The following is a 23,812-nucleotide window of genomic DNA, read 5'->3' on the forward strand; positions in this document are numbered from 1 at the left end:
CTCAAAAGATGAATACATGTTTTCCAGAAGATTAGCAGTCAAAAAAATTGTAAGCAAAGGAAACTAAAAATAAAATGTGCAAATAATGAATGAGAAAGAACATGTAACTTTCTAAAAATTGCATGTATTTATTTTGACATTATATACTCTTTAGTACTTACTTGTATATGCCCATCAAGCTGAGTGTATGTTTGTCAGTTGTGTTTCTCTACAAGAAAACTGTTTGTTGAGGGCTTGTATTCCACTGTATTCATTTTCTTACCACCATTATTACCTAGCACAGAGCTGAAATCAATAATGGTTGGATAGAAGCAGGACAGGGATCTGAAGCAGGCCAGAGACCCTTGAGCAGGCCAGAGGTCTGCAGCAGGCTAGGGATCTGGAGCAGGTCAGAGACCCTTGAGCAGGCCAGAGGTCTGCAACAGGCTAGGGATCTGGAGCAGGCTGGAGATCCGGAGCAGAGCTCTTGTCTTCGCCTGCCTGTGGCTACTGAATTGAATCAGCTTCGGAGGACATCCTTAGCTGATGGCAGCATGGTGATCAATCTGTCCACTCTTGCATTCCCAGACTTCAGAATGAAAACCCTGAGGATATGGGCAGGGGGTGGGCGGGAGAGCTGAGAGTATGCATGACTGTACAACCCCACTTAAGGGGAGGGAAAAGCAGACATATACGTGGAAGGAGAGAATGGATAGGGTAAGATAGGGCACAAATACATACATACAGAAATAAGGGTTAATTGGGGAGGTTAGGGGGAAGGAAGGGGAGAAAGGGAAACTAATCTTAAGGAGTGCAAGAAGAAAAAAGTCTTTTGAAATGGATTGTGGCAGAAATGGCACAAGACTGCTTGATGTGATTGAACTATGAAATGCTATGACATTTGTAAGCGCTTCCAATAAAAAATGTTTTAATTGTTGTATAAATGAAAATATGGGTGAATGAGGGCATGAATGAATGAATGAATTGGAGTCACTGAATGGTGAGTGCATATGAAAGGAGGTTGGCAAAAAATTCAGTGATTAAGAGAAATATTGATCATATTAATGCCATTTTACTCCATAAATAAAATTTCATTTTCCCCATGATTTGAACATATTGATATATTTTTCAAAAACAATATGAAGAGGTTATTCTAAAAACAGCTTACTTCCCCTGGCAACACTGAGTTTTGCTGCAGGCTAACATGAGGAGCAGATTAGAAATAGTACATTAGGTTTCCTAGAAACAGATTGGTTGATGGCTGCTAAGAAATGACTGCTGATCATTGTAGAGGATGCAATGAAACATGTACAGGACATGCCTAGCAATTTAGCATTATTCAGGAGTGCTATTCAAATCCTTTGAGTTTAAATATTCATAATGACCTTTATTAAATATATATAATTATGTATAGTTCCTTCTGTCTATAAATAAATGTTTTTTCTAAATCTAAAGTAAATGGCAGCTATCATTGTAAAAATGACACGCAGTAACAATTGTGATTTGGTGCTATTTACTTAGTTCTGACTTATAGTGACCCTAAATACAACAGAATGAAGGTTGGTGGCCCAGTGGTTACATGGTTTGCAATCCACTGGTCTGTGTGGGAAAGGGCAGTGGCGGTCTGCTTTGGAAAAGATTACAGGATTGGGAACCTAATGGGGCAGTTCTACTTTGACCTGTAGGATCACTAAGAGTCAGAATAGAAAGTAATTACCTGATTTCCAAAAAAACAAACAAACACCAAAACGCTCCTTATCAGAGTGGAACAAAGACACTAACTGAGCTTCCTCCCTCCCCACTTATACTTCCATATGCATTGTACCACATCACTGTACTCATACATCTTTTCCAAGGATTAGAGATTAAATTGTTTCCAACCTCTACCCCCAGCCAAAATCTGAACCCATCTACTGGCAACTGTGATCTTGTTTGGATATAAAGTTGTTATTTGATGATAAAAACAGGTAAGTTAAGGAGGTCATACTGGTGGGTCTTATTCCCTTTTGAGTAGTCTCTTATGAAAGGGTTGAACACAAATGGAGACGAGGGCACACCGGAAAGGATGCTATATGAAGTCACTTCTAAAAATGAAACTACACCCAGAAATATTTGGGGCTATCCAAAGCTGACAAATACAAGGCTCTCTTAGAGCTGACAGAGAAAGCGTGGTCCTACTGGCTCCCTCATTTCGAGTTCCTAAGCTCCAGACTGTGAGACAGAACACATTTTGTTCTTCACCTCCATTGAATGATTATTTTATCAAATATTAAAATAGACTAAATTGATCAGAAAGATGGCTATGGTATTGGAGGTGATAAATAATTCAAATTAATAGAAGTAATTTTGTCATTTAGGCAAGAGTATATACCAGGGGTACTAAACAAAAAAAAAATACGGATAAAGCTCTGTTGGGCAAAGCTTTCATTGTACGCATTTTTCCCCACTAGGCCAGCCTTGAGCAACTCACTCTGACTTAGTGCACCCAGTGGCATTGCCTGGGAAGGTTCTCTCTGGTCACAGTGAATTTTTTTCATGAAAGCAGTTTTGCTCGAACTTGTTTTCTTGTAATGGCTGATTTGAGAGAATAGCATGTGGCTGTGAATTTTTGTTTGCTGCTTGGGAAAAATGCCACAGAAATTGTTGTGATGTTGCACACAGCTTACAAGGACAGCACTATGGGAATCACTCAAGTGTACCAGTGGTTATTTCATTTCAAAAAAGGTGAAATGTTGATTTTCATCCTGGATGACTGTCAACTTCCCAAATGGATGAAATGTTGGCAAAACTCATGCATTTGTGCTTGAAGATTGACGGCAGGCCATTGAAGAGATGGGGAAGTCATCAGGGCTGTCTTAGAGCTGGATTCAGCGAATTTTAATGACCCAAAAGACATGATTTGTGGCAGATGGAGGACTGGTTTGCCACCATGACAATGCAACTGCTTATGCAGCCATCTTAATATGTCAGTTTTGGGCAAAAAACAGCGTGCCTCTTGCCTACAGGGCCTGACTCACCTGACCTCGCTCCATGCAACTTCTTTTTGTTTCTGCGAATGAAGAGGGACATGAAAGGACAGCTATTTGACAATGTAGAAGAGGTGAAGAAAAAAATGAGGGAGGTTCTGTCAGCTATGCAGAGAGATAAGTTTGTAAAAATGTTTCCAAGAATGGAATCACAGATTTGACAAAAGTATTAAGTATAATGGAGAGTACTTTGAAGGTGATAAGGTTGTTTTATAAAAAAAAAAAAATATAGCTTTGAGGGTGTACTCCCTGGTACATACAGTTAGGGATGCAGATACATAAAAAGTTGAAACCTGCCAAGCTCTAGAATGTTTTACAATAATAGCTCACTAAGTAAACCACCATCATGTTTGGAGTCTTGCCACAAGTTGCTGAGGTTGTGATCAAGAATGAACCAAGCAGATTAGTTAGTAAAAAGATGCCCTCCTCTCAGGAGGCTGTGTGCAAGTGAAGCAAAGAATAACTAGATGTCGAGTCATCTGACTTAGCTTATGCCTCCTATAAGAAGGATCTTAGAATTGTTTGGGAGGGGTTGATGATCTAAAAGGATCCTCAGTGACTGAGTGGTTAAGCATTTTGCTACAATCTAAAAGGTGAATGGTTTGGACTCACCAGTCCTGCTGGTATTTGAAATACTAGTGACATAGCTTGAAACATCACAGCCACACAAAATCAACCAAAGGGACAGACTGACTCACAGTGACTCTATAGGACCGGGTAGAACCACCCTTGTGGGATTTCCAAGAAAGCCTCCTCTTTCTCCTGCAGAGTGGCTTGTGGTTTGGAACTGCCAACCTTGTGGTTAGCAGCCCAACACATAACCCTATTGAATCTGCACCTGACTTTGGTAAGAGTCTGAGTAGTTAATAACATTTTTGCCTCAGCATCCCTGCCAGAAGTTATCACGGCATCAAACACAATAAGTGGAACAGGATAGGTGAGTTTCCTGGACAAACCATGACCGATACTGGATGCATTTCTGAATTGGTCTTTGTATGTGGTCAAAATTTCATTGGTCAAAAGTCCTTCAAGATTCTACTGATTGAACTGATTTCCAAAGGATCTGCAAAATCCTCTGAAATCGTGATGATTTGGACAGACACCCCACTTCCACTCTCTGAGGAGGGGACACAGAGGTTTCAAGAGAAACTCCAAATGGCCTACGGTGTGTGCCACCTACCTACCCCAAACTCACACACACATACATCTCAAAGAGATTAAGAACGTTGGTCTAAAGGAAGTACCCATCCCGCTCAGATGTGGCTTTTCTCTCATTCACTCTGAAGTCCTATGTCCTGGAGCAAGGACGTTGGGGCGTGACGGTTGCTGCTTCTCTATCCAATGTCCCTTGGGCCTCAATTTGCCTCACTTTCTGGGGAATCAGAATTCTATTTACATGCCTCCCAGAACCATAATATACTTAGAGTGAATTCCAGATGCCTTAAGAGATGCCAGATGCCTCAAAAAAGGCAGACCGGCTTCAAGGAAGACGTGTCTCATTTCCTTGGGTATGAACCACAAAGTTAAGCTTTCAGGACAAGCTATAAGGGGAAGAACCTTCATGGCCTCCTCAGATAGGTTGGTGTATCATGTTTTCACTGTGGAAAAGATCTTATTTCCTTAGGCTATTGTGAGAGAAAAAACTCATCAGATAATTTTTTTAAAGAAAAGAAAGTAATAATTGTCAAGTGCCTTATGTCAGATATTGTGCTAAGTGCTTTCATATAATTATCTAATTTAATCCTTGCAAAAGCAACAGGAGGTAGATATTTTGAACCCAGTTTTTCCAGATGAAAAGTCTAAGATTCAGGAGTTGAAGTAAAAATATTCTAATTTTCATGTCCTTTCTACAGCAATCTACAAATATCATTGAAGAACATTTAAGCCTTCTAAATGGTGCTGTGTGGTTTTTGAATTGCTAATTCTTGGTCTGTCCCTACTCATCTCAGGAACCCAGTAAAAGCCACTTACAATAGTGGACTACTATCTTTTATTGATCGCTCTACCTTTCTCTCTAGTGAAGCATGATTGCACATGTGACATGCATACATACAATAACATGGTTTTGCACAGCACAGTGGCCTGGTAAACAACAATGCTAAGAACGCCACTTTTGCTCTAGAATAAAAGCCTGCTTTCATACATCTCGTCCTTGTTTTCTTAGTAACACGTCCTTACTCTTCTAAAATCTCTGACCACAAGTCCAATCCTACATACCTAGATAAAGGTATCTTCTAATTTTTCCTATAGAATATATTTCTTTCCATGATTTCCATTCCTTTTTACCCTGCTGGAATTTGAACTTTTCTATATTGGACTGAATGGAATTTTCCAGATAGCTTCTATCTGAATGGAGTTCTAAAACTGGTTCTCAATTTCCAGTACTTCGTTGGCTTTAAATTCTGCCTTTATGTGGTGTTTGGGTGATTCAATTTAATGTCTCTGAGGTTCAAGTGGTTTTTTTGGTCATTGTTGTTCGTTTCTAATTTGTCAAATGGAAATGGTACTTCCTTTCTATATTTTGTGGTAGTTTATAAGTATTAATTTGGCAAGAATTAAATGAAATAATTTAAGGAAAGTACTTAGCACAGTGGTTGGCAGATTGAAAGAGCCAAATAAAAAGAGATGGTGAAATAATTTTAATGGAGTTGTGTTAATAGTGATAATTATTATTTAACCTGTATGTGAAGTAGCCTTAGTGTTGCTGTACATCTGCTGAAAGAAGATACACAAATTAATATGCCTCTGAAGCCTCATCCCTGAGACCTATTTACACTGACAATATTCTAAACAGCATGATACTCTCTACGAGCAGTAAATTTATCAATCCTTAAAATGGTCATATTAAATATTGGAATAGTAGTTATAAAATTGACATTTGCTTTGAGAAAATATTTGTCTTATGTTGTGAAATATAATTTGGGTACTTTAATATTCTCAGCTGCTGTCATAAAATATAATTGAACATAAATGATTGTGGCACTAATTTTGTGCAATTCACAATTCCCTTTTTACATTGTTTTGCTTCTCTACAATATCAAAAAGAAACAATGGTATCATATAATTGATATGTTGAATATATATCACACCTTTGTCTTATGTCTATAGCTTCAATACCCTGAACTAGCTTTTTAGGGATGAACATATCTGAGATCTAATTTTGGGTACCTTTGGAGGAGGGAGGCATCCTGAGAATGACCGATCTTCTTTTCGAAAACTCAAATTGAGGTTGTCTATGTTGAATTTGCAGTTGACTGTCCTTAGAGCCATCTTCAAAATCTCTAACAGGCTCTTGTTCACTTTTGACTGTGAGTTTGAGTTTTGGAGTGAAGTGCTGATTGGATGAGAGAGAAAGTCTATCAAAAAATAATTTACACAAGGAAATTATGCATCATCTCTGTCCCACCCTTGTGACTTAAAAAATCCATCAAATAAGGCTTCTTTCTACATCTCTGTAATCTGGTCAGGAGATTGAATTTGGAGATTTTGTAGACTAACCGGGCTGTCCCATCCTAGTGGACCTATTATCACTTCTCCAGGAGGCACCAGCCAATGGTAGGATTCAACCAATACCTATTTTTAGTTTGATGAAGCGGTTGTTAAAATGGCTCTTGTAATTAGGGTTCTCTCAAAGGTGGGAAGCTGAGCAGCTGCCCAATGTGGAAATCACAAATTTATATTCCTTACTCTTTTTCAAACCTTGATCTGTACAACAGCATATTCTAAGTGCCCATGGTAATTTTCATTCTGTCCATAGGTATAACAAATTAGATGGAACCATATTTATCATATGCATCTATTCATTTCATAAAACTCATTATACTTTTGATGACATACTACATTTTTATTCCCTTGCATTTGTCATGTCAGTAAACAAGCATAGTAGATAAAGGAAAAAAAAGCAATCAGAGGGTAACAGGCTATCATTCATGTCAGCGTTTTGCTACCTCTCAAATTCCTAAGAGATATTATGAGTGAATTATACAATTATAAGTTTGGTAGAAACAGAAAGGGTTTTTTCAAAGATAAACATAGTATGATCAGAGAAGTTGTCTGTTTCTAATATTGTCTAATATTGTCTAATTGGCTTATCTCTAAAGGAATGGGATTCTACTCCTAAAGTGAAAAAATGGTTAAGGATAATTTACACAGCCGATGATGCTTGGATAAAGCAAAGAATATTGCACTTGAGGATGCCAATCAAGAAGTAATATGGAAATACCTTAACTATAAATTTTATTGTTTTTTCAGGTATTATTAAATCTTTTTAATTACTATTTTGAAACTTTCTTATAACATAATTTAGTTTTGTGTACCTCTTCTACTATTCTTAATTAAGTACTAACTCTAGTAAATAGTAAACTACCTTTTGTTATATATAATTTTATACTTAAAATGGTCTTTAAGGCCACAAACCAGTTGTTAAATTATTTGAATCCCACCACTGACACCAGCAAGTTTGTCTACAACTGATCAAAACTGATCATTCATTTTTATAGATCTTGATTTTCAGGTTAAGAGGACAATTATAAATGACTGTATTATCTTTTTTTGTTATCTGCTTGATTTTATTTTCTTAAGTAAGTCGAGACAATTCCTGATTCCACCCATGGCCACAGTGTTAATTCATTCTCATAGCAACCCCTATAGGGCAAAGTTGGACTGCTCCTTAGGATTCCTAAGATTATAATTTTGCAGGTGCAGAGAACTTCATTTGCCCCTAAAAGAGCACTTCTGTGGTGGCCTTTCAGTTAGCAGCCCAGTGCGTCCCCACTGCACCACCAGGTAGCGCCTGATCTGATAGTTATCCAACTTTCCAGACCTCATTCATTGTCATAAAGTCAGGTAGACCCTATCAGACCTCTGTAACCAAAGACTCTATATTGGTGGAAGTCCTGATGACTTTCTTGTCTTTATAAAACCAAAAGTGTTCTGGAAGCAATTATTTATTTGCTCTCCTGTATGCAAATAAGCAAAATTATTAAGATCCTTTATATCACAGATATACTTTAAACAAAAAACTTAAAAATCACTGCCATCGACTCGAGGCACCTCGTAGTGACCCCATAGAACTGCTCCCGTGGGCTTCTGAGACTGTAATTTGTTATGGGAGGTATGGGAGTAGAAGCTGTTGCTCTCCCACAGAGCAGCTGTTGGTTTCGAACTGCATATGTTGCAGTTACAGCCCAACACGTAACCATTGCACCATCAGGACTCCTTGTACTTTAAATAGCAGGAGAAAAACAACAGAACGATGTGTTATAACAATGTAACGACTTATCTTGAAAAATGGACTCTTTGAGCTTTCAAATGTAATTTTTCCTCCAGATACTACTGAAATTCTTCTCTGTATAGCTTTATCTGATTTCTGCAGTCTCCACTTAAATGTCAACCTTCTGTAATATCCAGCAACATCTATCTAAAACTAGTTTCTTTTCTGTGGCTTGCTGGTAAACCTTTTACAACCAACTCTCCTAGAAAATATCTCGATTTATAGCATCACCAATTTTATTGATGAAAATAATTTCAATATTACCGATTTCAAGCTACCAATGTTACATTTCAAGCTACCAGGCTTCAGGATAGCACAGCCTGACATACTCTTTCACACAATTTTTATTCATTATTAAGTCTCCTTCAATTATAACTGCATAATTTTATTGCTTATTGTTTAAAATCTTCCTTTTCTAATAGATTACTCGGATAAATATGGGTTATATGTTTTTTTCCCCTTATTGTTTCCTAGGAGTCACGTGCAGCACCTGGAATTGTTGATTTTGATGATCCTATAAAGAAATCTTTTGAGTAGCAACAATGGTGCAGTGGTTACACATTGGGTTGCTAACTGCAAGGTCAGCAGTTCAAAACCACCAACCACTTCACAAGAGAAAGACAGGGCTTTTTACTCCCACAAAAAGAGTTACTCACAGGGGCATCCATGAAGAAGGCAAAGCACACTGCTCTCTATTCTATTCTGACTCCTAGACTTCCCATAGGACAGGGTAGAACTGCCTGTGGGGGACTAACTCTTTATGAAAGTAGAAAGCTTCATTGTTCTCCCTTGGATTAGCCCTTGGTTTTGAACTGCTATCTTTTTTAGTTAGCAACCTGAATACATAACTACTATGCCACAAGGGCCCCTCCTGCCACCAGGAAGAAAGCAAAAGATCATTAAAAAATACAGGAAAGAAAGAAAAGATCACAGATGATGTCAGAGGAACTCTGGAACCTGCTCTTGATCATAGAGTAGCTAAACGACATGGAAGAAATGATGATGTAAAAGACATAAACAGAAAATTTCAAAGTGCAGTTTGAAAAGACAAAGTGAAACATTATAATTAAATGGGCAAAAATCGAAAGCTAGAAAGTTAAAATGTAAGAACACTCTCAGCATAGCTTAAAGTGAAAGAACTAAAGAAAGAAATCAAGTCTCAAATTGCAATACTTGAAGATTCTATGGACAAATTTTGAATGATGCAGGAAGCATCCAAAAATGATGGAAAAAATTCAGAGTGCCATCATACCAAAAAGAACTAGCTGGCATTCATCCATTTCAAAGGATCAAGAATCCATGGTACTGAAGGAAGAAGACCAAGCTATAATGAAGGCATTAGCCACAAACATGGCTTCAAGAATGAATGAGAATGCACAAATTAAAGAACAATATCCTTAATATCGCACACAAGTACGTTGCTGATGATCGTCTAACAATGTCTGCCACAGTACAGACAGAGACATTCAGGCTGGATTCTGAAGCAGATGTGGAACAAAGGGTATCCTTGCCCATGTCGGCTCGATCTTGGCTGAAAGCAGAGACTAGCAGAAAGATAAAAGCAGGATGAAGAAGAGATTGTATGAGCAGAAGAAGGGAATACTACGTGGTTCAGAATCAGGAGAGGTGTGTGTCAGGGTTGAATCCTCTCTCCATACTTATTTAATGTGCATACTGAGCAAAGAATAGACAAGCAGGATTCCATGAAGAAGAATGCAGCATCAGGACTAGAGGAAAGCTTATTAACAACCGATGATATGTAGGTGACATAACCTTGCTTGCCGGAAGTGAAGAGAACTTGACACACTTGCTCATGAAGATCAAGGATTATAACCTTCAGTGTGGATTGCACCTTACTGTAATGCAAGAAAACAAAAATCCTCACAGCTGTACTAATACATAATATCATGAAAAATGGAGAAAAGTTTGAAGTTGTCAAGAATTTTATCTTGGTTGGATCCACAATCAAGGTCCATGGAATCAGTAGGCAAGAGAACAGAGACATCTTGCTTTGGGTAAATGTTTTGCACACTGTTTACCCACGCTTTAAAGTGCTGAAAATAAGGATGTTACTTTGAGGACTAGGAGGGTATGCCTGACACAAATAATGGTGTTTTCAATGACGCTGTATGCTTGTGAATACTGACCTTTCTTCAGGAAGACCAAAGAAGAATGGATGCACAGTGCTAATGAGAAATATTGAAAGTACAAAAACTGCCAGAAGAACAAATAGATGTGTCTTGGAAGAGGTATAGACAAAATTCCCTTAAAAACAAGGATGGCGAGAGGGCAAGTATGGATTGTGATAAGAGTCATACGAGTCCCTAATAAAATGTGAAAAAAAGAAAAGAGAAGAGAAAAAATAGAAAATGATTAGGACAAAGAATGTACAGATGTGCTTTATACAATTGATGTATGTATATGTATGGACTGTGATAAGAGTTCTATGAGCCCCTAATAAAATGTTTTAAAAAAAAACAAGGATGGCAGGACTTTATGCCATGTGCTTTGGAAATATTATCAAGAGAAGCCAGTCCCTGGAGAAAGACATCCTACTTGGCAGAAGGGCAATGAAAAAAGGAAGACCCTTGACAACCACAATGGGCTCAAATATAACAAACATGGGGATGGAGCAGGACCAGAAAGAGTTTCGTTCTGTTGTACATAGGGTTGCTCTGAGTAGAAAACCATTTGATAAGAACCAGTCGGCGCCTAAGAGCAATAATACATGTGTCAGAATAGAACTCTGTCTATAGGACTTTCAATGGCTATTTTTAAAATCATTTTATTAGGGGCTCAAACAATTCTTATCACAATCCATACATACATCTGTTGTGTAAAGCACATTTGTACACTCATTGCCCTCATCGTTCTCAAAACATTTGCTCTCCACTTAAGCCCCTGGCATCAGCTTCTCATTTTCCCCTCCCTCCCTCCCTGCCCCCCTTCATAAATACTTGATAATTTATAAATTATTATTTTTTCATATCTTGCCCTGTCTGTCATCTCCTTTCACCCCCTTTTCTGTTGTCCATCCCCCAGGGAGGTGGTCACATGTAGATCCTTGTAGTTGGTTCCCCCTTTGCAGCCCACCCTCCCTCTACCCCCCCAGCATCACCACTCACACCACTGATCCTGAAGGGATCATCCACCCTGGATTCCCTGTGTTTCCAGTTCCTATCTGTACCAGTGTACATCCTCTGGTCCAGCCAGACACTGATCTCAATGGCTGGTTTTTTAAAGTAGAACTCTGGGTCTTTCTCTGAAGGCACCTCTGGGTGGGCTTCTGATCTTTTGGCTAATAGCTGCGTGGGTTAACTGTTACCAGTATGTGTGGCTTCACCCACCCACAGCCAATAATTTGATTGGCTTCTAGTAATTCTAGAGGACAGAGTGGAATCAGTCCCTAAGGTTTCTGAGGGTTGAAATTGACTTGGCAAAAAAATCATATTGTGATTGAGGGGGAGTGTGGAGTGGAGACACAAAACCCATCTGTAGGCAATGGACATCTCCTAGCAGAAGGGTTGCAGGGAGAAGATGAGCCAGTCGGTGTATAGTATAGCAACGATGAGACATAGAATGTTCCTCTAGTTCTTTAATGCTCTGCCCCCTGCCCACCTGCCCCCACTATCATGATCCCAACTCTACCTTACAAATCCGGCTAGACGAGAAGATATACACTGGTACAGATAAGAACTGGAAACACATGGAATCCAGGACAGATAAACCCCTCAGGACCAATAATGAGAGTAGCAATACCAGAAGGGTAAGGATACCAGAAGGGTAAGGATAGGGTAGGGTAGAAAGGGGAACCAATCACAGGGATCTACATATCACCCCCTCCCTGGGGGATGGACAAGAGAAAAGTGGGTGAAGTGAGAGGTCAGACAGTGTAAGACATGACAAAACAATAATAATTTATAAATTATCAAGGGTTCGTGAGGAAGGGGAGGCCGGGAGGGAGGGGCGAAATGAGGAGCTGATACCAAGGACTCAAGTAGAAAGAAGTGATGATGGTAACAAATGTGCTTGACACAATGTGTGTATGTATGGATTGTGATAAGAGTGTATGAGCCCAATAAAATGTTTTAAAAAATAAAAGAAAGAAATTGACTTGATGGCAATGAGTTTGGTGTTGAGATTCTGGGTGGGGGCATTACAGCAGGTTCATCTTTCTCCTATGGAATTGCTGCTGGATACGAACTGGTTACCATTTGATTAGCAGCCAATTAGTAGTTCATGGTGCCACCAGACTCCAATGGTTCATTAACTGTAAACAAATGCACCATGCTAGTTTAAGGTTGTTATAAGGGAAACATGGTGGACACGACTTAGAATTGACTCTACCAGAAACTGGTCGTAACTTTTACTAAGGATCCTACTGTATTTTCTCTTAACGTTGCGACTTTCACTGTAGCTTTGATGAAAAAGTATACTATTCAGAACTACTTAATGTATAATGTTTTCCAAAAGTTTGAAACAGGATAGGAATAATGGATATTTGTCTTTGTGTTGGTCGCCCAGATTCTGTACGTCTTTTTGCATTCTTAGGAAATTATCCAGCCCACTGGACAGAGTCAAACCTTCACTCTAAAGAAAATGCTAGCTATCGGCTTCCCTAGCCTCACTTTTCTGTTGAGGACCATGACCCTATGCCTGTCAATCATTGGTCTCTGTACCAGATTTGAAGCCCGTGGTTTCCTTCCTTTTTTTTGCAACACAAGTTTCTGGGGGTCAGCATCCACCCAGGGTTTGGCTTTCGGCTGAGAACACTGAGCACCGGATGGGCAGGTATTATATGGAACCTATTTACTGCAGCTGCTGGGGTCTTTTGGAGGGTCTGCTGCAAGGGTTTATTCCATCTGGTCCAACTTAGATGATGAGGCCATTGCCACCCCCACTGCCACTGGCGATGCTGGAACCTTTTTAAACACACCACAGAGCCGTCCCATTAAAGGCTCTACCTGAAAAAGCAGAAGGAGGGCATTTTCCTGAGTAGCATATTAAGTAGCAGAATGACTGGATTCCTGACAGACTATCAATGCTGCACTGCTACAAATTCATATCTGGTTCATATAAAGCAATAACATCTCTGATGAGCTCAAAATTGTCTCAGTATGTACCTTGTTTTTGATGTTGTTGTGGTTGCTGTTAAAGAACAGATATCTAGACATACATGAGGTTACACAAGCTCTACTATGTCACTGAGGTATGGATTAAATGAAGACATATGTTCATGTATCTGCCGTGGGCCAGGAACTATGCTAGAACTGTGTTACACAGAGTTGTCCAGGAAAGATGCTGTTCTTAATCTCAAATGTCATGTAAAGAATTACAAGTTCAATGACTATCTGAAAGGAAAACACTGTTAGTTTAAATCCAAAGGCACTTAAGCTAGGGGAGGGGACAGGAAAGGCCTACTGTCTTGGACTCATAAGACCAATGTCTGCAAAGAGCGGCCATGTGCCCTAGTGCCGACTCTCAGGCCCACAATGTCTTGGTTTGTAGTATATGAAAGCTGGTGCTGGCAAGTAAAACATTCCAGAGTTAGTGACTTCCAAGAGAGTTACTTCCACAATGATATTTAACCAGCATACCCTCCTGCAGTATCATTTTCTGAGAACTATGATATGGGGGGTTGTGGGACTTGCCAATCTCTAGATTTGCTATGTCTAGCAAAGAGTGCCTAGGCAAGCAATTGGAATTTACTGTTTCATGAGTAAAATATCACAATAAAAAGGGAATAGAGTACACATAGAAAGAAATCAAGTCCAACTCTTGGTTCAGGGACATTTTAATAGAAAATTCTATCTGTTTCCTAAGAGCAGGCATTTAACTCCAATGTCACGTGGCGTCACTATTTATAATTGGGAAGACCCTTCTGGCATATTGAAATCACATGGTGTACTACACTGAGAATGACAACTTGAAGATAAATAGTATTGCATTCATCATCAAAAAAGATAATTTCACGGTTTATCTGGAAGAGTAATGCTATCAGTGATAAGATAATATCCATCTGCCTACAAGGAAGAACGTGTTATGACTAATACTCAAATTTATACACAAACCACTAATGCCAAAGATGAAGAAAAGTTTACCATGTTTTGCAGTCTTAAATTGATCAAGCATTTGGTTGAGAAGCATTTCTAATTACTGGTGACTGGAATACAAAAGTTGGAAACCGTGAAGGAGGATCAGCAGTTGCAAAATATGGCCATGATAGAAAAGATAAGAGAGATCTCATGATAGAATTTTTAAAGACCAATGATTTATTCATGCCAAATATCTTTGTTAACAGCACTATTGGTACCTATACATGTGTAACTCATTATATAAAGATATCAAATTGACTACGTCCGTGAAAAGAGACCATGGAGAAGCTCACAATCAACTAGAGCAGGAAATGGCTGCAGAAAAGACCACCAGTTGCTCATATGCACGTTCACGTTAAAGCCAAGTGAACAAAATCCAAAGTACAAGCTTGAGTACAAACTTAATTGAATTTAGAACTCCTCACAAAAATAACCTTGACTCATGGAAGACTAATGACTGAAGAACAGAGGAGTTGAGGGATGACATCAAGAACATCATATATGAAGAAAGCAAAATATCATTATAAAGACAAGGAAGAAAGAAACAGGAAGAAATTCTGAAGTAACAGAAGATTTCAAAGGGAATGCTGCTTGAGGAAACAAAGCAAAGTGTTATAAAGAAATATGTAAATACCTGGACTTAGAAAACCAAAAGGAAGAATACTTTGACACGTCTCAGCTGAAAAACTGAAGAAAAATTACAGACTTAAGTTGAAATATTATTCCATGGACAAAATATTGAACAACACAGGAAGCATAAAAAAAGATGGGAAGTGTGATAGGTGGGTTTATTGTGCCAACATGGCCAATGAACACATGGGACATTAATTGAAGGGTGGACAGATAAATGGCTTGGCAAGCCTCGCCTCGCTTGTCTCTTGCTCTTTGATCATCGGACCAGTGTGCGGCTGCCTTGCTTGTTCTTTGCCTCAATTTGCAAGCTACACTTCCTGTGGGACACCTAACCCATGAACTGTGTCACTGTAATTTGAGATTCCATCAAGACCTGCTTTGCCACACTGTTGGAACTGACATCTCTTGAGCTGGGGACTGTCAAACCATGTCATGTGGCTGACTGTTGGTGACCTGCCTTGTTGTTTGTTGCCTGTGCCCAGATAGCCTGAATTACTCTACAGAGGACTACCTGGCAGCCTCAAGACTTGAAGGAATGGCAGTGTCTCACAGCTGTCTCACAGGAGTGAGTTGCCCTGAGCCATTGGTACTGCTTTATAGATTAATTAACTGTGTATTTCTTATGTTATATATCTAGCTATATAAATATATATGAAATTAGCATTCTGGTTTTGTTTCTCTAGAGAACCCTGTCTAATATACAAAGAATATACAGATTCATTGAATCAGAAATAATTGACTGAAGTTCAACCATTTCAGTAGGTAGCCTATGATAAAGAACAGATGGTATTGAAGGAAGAAGTCCAAAAGCATTAGCACAAAATAAAGTTTCATAAGTTAATGAAATACCAATTGAGATGTTTTAACAAACAGATGCAGCCTGTGAAGCCCCCCGCCCCGCCCCCCACATAAATGTCAAGATATTTGGAAGATTGTTACCGGACCAACTAATGGTAACTGATTCATATTTATGATCTTTTCAAAGAAAAGCGATAAAAAATGAGAGTATTTTTAACCAATATCATTATTGTCACAAGTAAATTTTTTGCTATAGATAATTCAAAATATAGTTGTAGCAGTACTTCAAAAGGAAATTGACAGAAACTCAAGACAAATTCAGAAAACCTGGGAATCTTACCGGAAATCAGAGAATACCAGAAAGATGCTTACTATGTGTAAAGATTTGACTATGTAGATCATAAAAAATATGGATAGCATTGAGAAGAATAAGAATTCCAGAGCATGTAATTCTGCTCATGTGGAACTTGCATATAAACAAAGAAACAGTCATTCAAATGGAATATAAAATAATGAATGTTTTAAAATTAGAAAAGGTGTGAGTTCGGGTTATATCCTTGAGTTGTCCTTCATCAACCTGTGTGCTGAATAAATAACCTGAGAAGCTGGATGACAGGAAGGAGAATAAGGCACCAGCATCGGAAGAAGACTCATTACCTATCTGCAATACGCAGATGGCATGACCTTGCTGGCTGAAAGCACAGAGGACTTGAAGCATTCTCTGATGAAGATCAACCACCAGAGCCTTCGTGCTACTTTGAAGACTAAGGTACACCTGATCTAAGCCATATTTTCTGTTGCACACATACAAAAAAGGAAGAGAAAAGAGAATCGATGCCTTTGAAGTATGCCAGAGACGAATTGGTGACGAATATTAAGTATATCGTGGATTCCAGAACGATGAGCATATCTGTCTTGGAAGAAGTTCCACCAGAATGTGTCTGAAAGTACCCCCAATGCAATGGATTGATACAGTGGCTACCACAAGAGCCTACACTTTAGCGATGATCTGCAGGAATGTAGTTGGAATGAGCAATGTTTTATTCTAATTGACATAGGGTCACCATGAGTTGGAATCAATTTGTTGGCAACTAACAAGGGAAACAATCATTGGAGGAGTTTCTTCTGAAATGAAAGTTTTAAAATAAGAACACATTTATAGAGCACTTACTATGTCCCAAAAACCACTTTTAAGATCTTTGCAATTATTAAGAAATTTACTGTTCATAATAAATCCCCAAAGGGCGTCTGTCATGCTCGTTTTACAATGGGAGAGTAGAAGCACACAGAGGTTACGTAACCAACGTCACACAGTTAAGTAGTGTAGATAGAAGTTGAGCCCAGGCATCTGGTGAAGAAGGCTGTGTTCGTCCTAAGCGCTGTATGTTGTCCCTTCTATGAGCAAACAACACCATGTTTTATTTTGCCTTCTCTCTAATGATATCCATCCCATCCTAGTTACACTTGGGAAGGGAGAGTTGTTTCCTGAACCTCAAGTTTGCCATGTTCCTCCCTGTAACCCTGGCATTAACTGACTCAGAGTGCATTTCTAGAAACACACCTTATTGAAGGGATCTGCTACACCTCATCATCATTTGTTATTGGGAGCTAGCGTTTCCCATTTTCCCACCACACCCCCAAAGAACACACATGCTCAGTCGATGACTCACACAGAAATAATGAGAATGGCCACACATTGTGGGGCATGTCACCAATGCCTCTGAAGGAGTTGTGAAAACTTGCTGATTGGAAACACAAGTTTATGTGTAAACCTTCCCTGAAAGCACAAAACATCACTTAAAACACACATACACACATGTTCGGTATTAAGACACATTCAGTCACAGCTCCTTGCTTTTTAAGCAGGCCTGTATACAAGATAGAGCGAACTAAAAGCATAAACCAAGTCTGGGTGAGGAGAAAAGTGACTTTACATTGATCAAGGCTTTACAGCAATTGGCATCTAAGATCCCTGCCGACCTTATAAGTGCACATACCTCTCAAATTGGAGATAAATACCTTTGATTCTGGTTGGTAGGACTCTGGGTTCTCCTCAGCTTATTGTCCACAACTGTTCTGCTTGGCTCTGCGTCATTTGAGGCCACCACTTTTAAAAACCAAAGTAGCTTTTCATAATTTACCTGAAAATTAATTAAAAAAAAAACAGTACAGTCTCCTTCAAACGTATGTGAGAGGGAAAGACATCTACCAAGGTGAAACGCATTTGGAAGACTTTCAACATTAAAAGTTTTATAACTAGTTTAAAAATATAGCATGGTTATTATTAGTGAAATTCTTGGAAATATATTATTCTTCCTTCTGGACAGTTGGAAGGATGATATAATCTGGATGCCTTGTGGTCAGATCCACGTGACTCGTTCTAGCAAATAAGTTGTGGGCAGACATGGTGTGTGCACTCTGTGTAGTGTCAGGCCAGGGGAGTTCTTTCTTCCCCTCTGCCATCAGGGGCCAAACCATCTCAGACTGGTTGCTTGATAAGCCTTGCCCTTGAAACTAAGATCATGACAAAAGCTGAGAAGAGCCCACATGAAACTTGTAGAAATTTAATATAAAAAACTTACACTATTTTAAGACTCGAACACTGGAAGCTTGTTACTGAAGAATAACTTAGTCCTATCATCTATCCATAAAACTTGGTATAAATGTTATGTATGATATATAAAATATATCTATGTATGTGTTACATGGTTTCCCAGGTGGCACAAAGAAGGGTAAACATGTTCTTTTAATTAGAAGTTGGTAGTTGGAGTTACCTCAGGAGATAGCGATCCACTTCAGCTACTGAAAACCTATGGAGCACAGTTCTACCCTGACACACATGGAGTCATGTGAGTTAGAAGAGATGGCACACCCACAGCAAATAAGGTGTGTCTATCAGACATGTGTTTACTCCATCAAACATATACACACTCACTTATACCTGTAGATAATGTAATTGGTGTTAAAACCAAAACTCACTGCCATCGAGCTGATGTTGTCTCATAGCATCCCTATAGGGCAGAGTAGAACTGCCTCTGTGAGCTTCAGAGACGGTACCTCTTTATGGGAGGAGGAAGCTCCAACTCTCTCTTGCAGAGTGGCTGGTGGTTTTGAACTGCTGACCTTTCAAATCCAGCTCAATGCAAAACCACTAAGCTAACAGGGCTCCTATAATTGTTATTATGTGCCATTAAGTTGATTTTGATTCCTAGTGACCCCATTTGACAGCATAGACCTGCTCCATAGGGCTTTTAAGGTTGTAATGTTTACAGGAACCATTGGGTGGATTTGAGCAGCCAATCTCTCAGTTAGCAGTCAAGTGCTTAAACATTGCAGCATCAGAGCTCTCTATATATTCAATAAATATTAAAATTTTGACACTGTGGACTAGGTGTTCAGGTGTATAACCACAAAGCCAGCAATTTAAACCCACCAGACATTTATTGAGAAAAGGTGCGGCTGTCTGCTCCACTATTTAGTCTTGGAAACCTTACATAGGCTCACTATGAGTTGGAATTACACACACACATGTATATATAATAAAGATCAAGGATTGCAGGCTTTAGTGTGGATCACAGTTCAATGTCAAGAAGTCAAAAATCTTTACAGCTGGACCAATAGGTAACATCATGCAACATGGATAAAAAGTTGAAATCATCTAAAATTTAACCTTGCATTTTTCCACAATTAATGTTCATGGACGCAGCAGTCAAGAGATCATATGACACATTGCATTGGGTAAATTTGCTGCACAAGATTTCTTTAAAGTGTTGAAAAGTAAGGATGCTACTTTGAGGACTAACATAAACCTGGCCCAGAACATGGTATTTAAATTGCCTCTTAAGAATGAGAAAGTTGGATATTGGGAGGAGCTTCAAGATGGCACCCAGGTAAGCAGCCCATATGGGGAGCTCTGGTGTGTCTGTGAGGTTAAGTGGAAGTGTTCTGGTGAGTGGAAAAATCCCCATGAAGACCCGAGGGGGCCTACCTGCCTGGGAGATGGTCCTTCCCTGCATCTGCCTTTTTCCAGGTCCTAGAGATCTAGGTCCATATACCATGGATTTCCTGCTGGCTGCATGACTTTTGTGCACCTCCGTCACCAGCTACCAGTGTGCCCCACTCTCCCCCTGGCCTGGTTGCCACCTCAGGAACTGGACAGCTATCACGTAGAGCTCCCCAAGGCTGGGCCTTACCACCACATAGCAACTATCCACTTGTAGCTCCCTTCCAGGAAAGATGCACCTTTCTCCCAAGCTCTGGACCCTCCTAACAGCCACCCAGGACCCCAGGGCCTAACCCACAGCACGTTTGATCACCTGCAGCTGGGGACACCCAGCACTAGTACCTGGGTCACTTCCACCCACCAACCCCACCTCACGAGTTGTATCTGCCATGTCTATGGGGGCACAGCCCCTACCACTCCCAGGGTGCCTCAGCTCATCATAGCCCCAGCCTGTCTCTGTCTGCATGGGTGGCACTCACAATCCCTGCCAACCATTTCTCTAGCACTGTAGCTTCTGTAAGACCCTGCCACTCCCAGCCCAGAGCACTGTCCCCTCCCAGCCCATGTAGCGAGTGGAACAGTGGAGAGTATATCCCTGGTCCAGAGGGTATCTTTCCCCCAAATTTAGCCTAGCTCCAGAACCCAGGAAAGCAGCAGCCTGATTCTTGGAGCTCTTCAGCTCACACTAGCCACACCACCTAAGACCCCAACAGGGCCACCACCACCCATTGGCCCCCAACAGCTCTATCACTGTACTGGGAGCTATCTACCAGTCAAACTGAGTTTCCCATAGGTGTCCATACTGGTGCACACAACCTCATATCTATGTTGACTACTGAGTGGCACCTGCCTACACAGCAGTCTTACCCACTTCCATAGTAGTCCACAGGAAACCCTTGAGAACACTATTGTCAGTCACACAGAGGAAGAACACAAGGCCTCTTGGTCTCCCAGAAACATGGCATCCAGCTCTTCAAAACCATCACATAAACAACATAATATCATAAACAATAAGAAAACAAGAAAGACAAACCACCACAACAGAACTAACAATGCTCATAGAAGAATCTGACATGGATATGCCACAAAAAGAAATTTTCAGAAGACTGCTTGAAGTAATACAGGCAATGAGCGAAGCTACACAAACAAAGGATGCAATGATACAGGAAATGAAGTCCACCATAGAAGGGATGAAGTCCATGCACCAAAGGGAAATACAAGAGCTAACAGATGAAGTAGCAGAAGCTACATATAAGATCATGGATCTCATGAACAGACTAGAGGAGGCTGAGAACTACATCAATGATCTTAAAGACAATCAGAAAGACCTTAGTAAATGAGAAAGACAATCAAACAAGATAACAAAAGAGGCAGAAGAAACGCTGAGATCAGTGACAGATGCTATGAAGAGGAACAACATCCAAATTATTGGCCTAGTGGAAAAAGACACACTGAAGAAATCAACAGCTAAAGTAACAAGGGAATTTCTGGAAGAAAATTTCCCACCTTAATGAATGAGAATCAGTCACTCAAACAGAAAACAGAGAGGACACCAATTAGACTAAACCCCAGGAAAAACTCACCAACACATATAATAATTAAACTATCCAACTTTGAGGAAAAAGAGAACATCCTAAGAGCAGCAAGAGAAAGGAAGACAGTAACTTACAATGGCTCTCAGGTAAGAATATGCTCAGCCCTATCAAAAGAAACCATGAAGAGGAGGAGAGAGTGGAGTAATATCTTCCAAAAACTCAAAGATAAAACACCTCCCCTAGAATCCTTTACCCTGCAAAATTATCTAGTAAGATAGGAGAGATAAAGGTCTTTAAGGAGAAGTAAAAACTTAAAGACACCCAACCCTGCAAAAAAGCCTTGCCAACTCTCTATGGCCAGAAGACCACCATCCATCAAGCACAAACAGGAGAATATCAGATCACCCAACTACAACCAGAAGCCAACGAGGTGATAACAATCACCAAGATAACATGGCCTCAGAGGGAAAAGAAGGTAATACAGAAGCCCTCCACAAAGACACAGTACAGTGATAAGAAGGGTAATAGGGAAACTCCCAAAACAAAAGGCACAAGATGTCAACAATGAATCCACAGATTGTGATAACTCTATATATCAATGGCTTTAACTCCTACACTAAAATAAAAAGGCTTGCAGGCTGACTTGGAAAATATAACCCATTGATCTGTTGCCTTTAGGAAATACATCTTTAGCTCACAGACAAGAATGAACTAAGAATAAAAGGCTGGTAGAAGATATATCAGGCAAACGGCAACTCAAAAAAGGCAGGAGTCAGAATCCTAATCTCAGACAAAACTGATCTCAAGGTTCAAACCATAAAAAGAGATAAGGTAGGGCACTATAAAATGCTCAAAAGGTCACTTAACCAATAACTGGTGAGCATAATAAATATCTATGCACCAAATCAAAGACCCATGAAATCTGTCAAATAAACTATTCGAAACATGCAAAAAGATATCACAGATTCAACAATTATAGTAGTTGACTTTAATATACCACTTTCAGAGAAAGATAGGTCATTGGGGAGGAAGCTCAGCAAAGAAACTATAGAGCTCAACACTACAATTAGGCAACTAGATCTAATAGACATATTTAGAGCTTTCCATCCCAATGCAAAAACAGTTCACATTCTTCTCAAGCACACATGACTCATTTTCAAAAATAGACCACATGCTGGGACACAAGTTAAACCTGAGTAAATACAAACATATAGATTACGCAGATGTCCTTCTCAGATCACCATGCCATAAACTGGAGATCAATTAAAAAAAACAACCCAGAAAAACAAGGGCAAAAAATTGGAGGATAAATAATGCTTTTCTGCAACATGAGTGGGTACTGACCCAGATTAGAAAGGAGATCAGAAAGTTTCCGGAAGCTAATGAGACTGAGAATACAACATGTCAGAACCTATGGGACATGGTGAAAGCAGTCATCAGAGGTAACTTATTAGCCAGAAGGGCATATAACAAAAGGAAGAGAGACTTATAATGGATACACTCTCACAAAACCTCCAGAAACTAGAACAGAGTCAACAGAACAATCCCTCCAATAGCAAAAGTAAATAAATAATAAAAATCAAGGCAGAGTTGAACCACTGGGAAGACAAAAGAACAACGCAGAAAGTTAATGCAGCAAAAATTGGTTCTTTGAAAGGATCAACAGAATTGACTGACTGTTGGCAAACCTAATCAAAGAAAGGAAAGAGTAAACAACAATAGCTAGGATAAGGAATGAAACAGAGGGGATAATAACAGACCCTAATGAGATTAAAAGGATTATCAGAAAGTACTATTAAAGTCTATTCTATAATGAATTCAACTATGTGGAAGACATGGACAAATACTTGGAAAAGCAATCCCTCCCTAGACTATTCCAGATAGAGGTCAAGAACCTATGCAAACCCATAGAAAAAGAAGAAATAGATATGGTTATCAAAAAGCTACCAACAAAAAAACTCCCAGACCAGATGGCTTTACAGGAGAATTCTACAAAGCATTCAGGAAAGAGCTGACACTGATCCTCCACAGAGCATAGAAAAGGATGGCAAACTCCCAAACTCATTTTACGAAGCTAGTGTAACTTTGATACCCAAACAGAACAAGGATCCCACAGGAATAGAGAACTGTAGACCGATATCTCTAATGAATATAGATGCAAAAATCTTCAACAAGATATTGGCCAATAGAATGCAAAAGTATATAAAACACCTCACCCATCAGGATCAGGTAGGATTCATCCCAGGGATGCAGGGATCTGAAAATCCATCAACATTATACACCATATTGATAAGAAAAAGTATAAGAATTACATGGTAATATCAGCTGACATAGAAAAACCATTTGACAACATCCAGCACTCATTCCTAATTAAGACACTCAAGAGGATAGGAATGGACGATCAATTCCTCAAGTTAATACAAGTTATCGACAAAAAGCCGACAGCTAACATCCCCACTTCTATTCATTAT

At 39.5% G+C, this 23,812-nt stretch overlaps 1 protein-coding gene across 1 annotated transcript in view; it reads right to left on the bottom strand.

The window, feature by feature from the left end:
• Nucleotides 1-23,812, bottom strand: part of C1H1orf87 (chromosome 1 C1orf87 homolog) — a 110,001-nt gene that overhangs the window by 41,636 nt on the left and 44,553 nt on the right. Inside the window, exons 5-6 of the mRNA XM_075534599.1 lie at nucleotides 17,823-17,944; nucleotides 6,174-6,339 (exon numbers count right to left, since the gene is read on the bottom strand). Of these exons, the coding sequence (XP_075390714.1) occupies nucleotides 6,174-6,339; nucleotides 17,823-17,944 (288 nt within the window). The remainder of the gene's footprint in view (nucleotides 1-6,173; nucleotides 6,340-17,822; nucleotides 17,945-23,812) is intronic.

Source organism: Tenrec ecaudatus, chromosome 1, assembly GCF_050624435.1.
Source record: "Tenrec ecaudatus isolate mTenEca1 chromosome 1, mTenEca1.hap1, whole genome shotgun sequence".
NCBI lineage: Eukaryota > Metazoa > Chordata > Mammalia > Afrosoricida > Tenrecidae > Tenrec > Tenrec ecaudatus.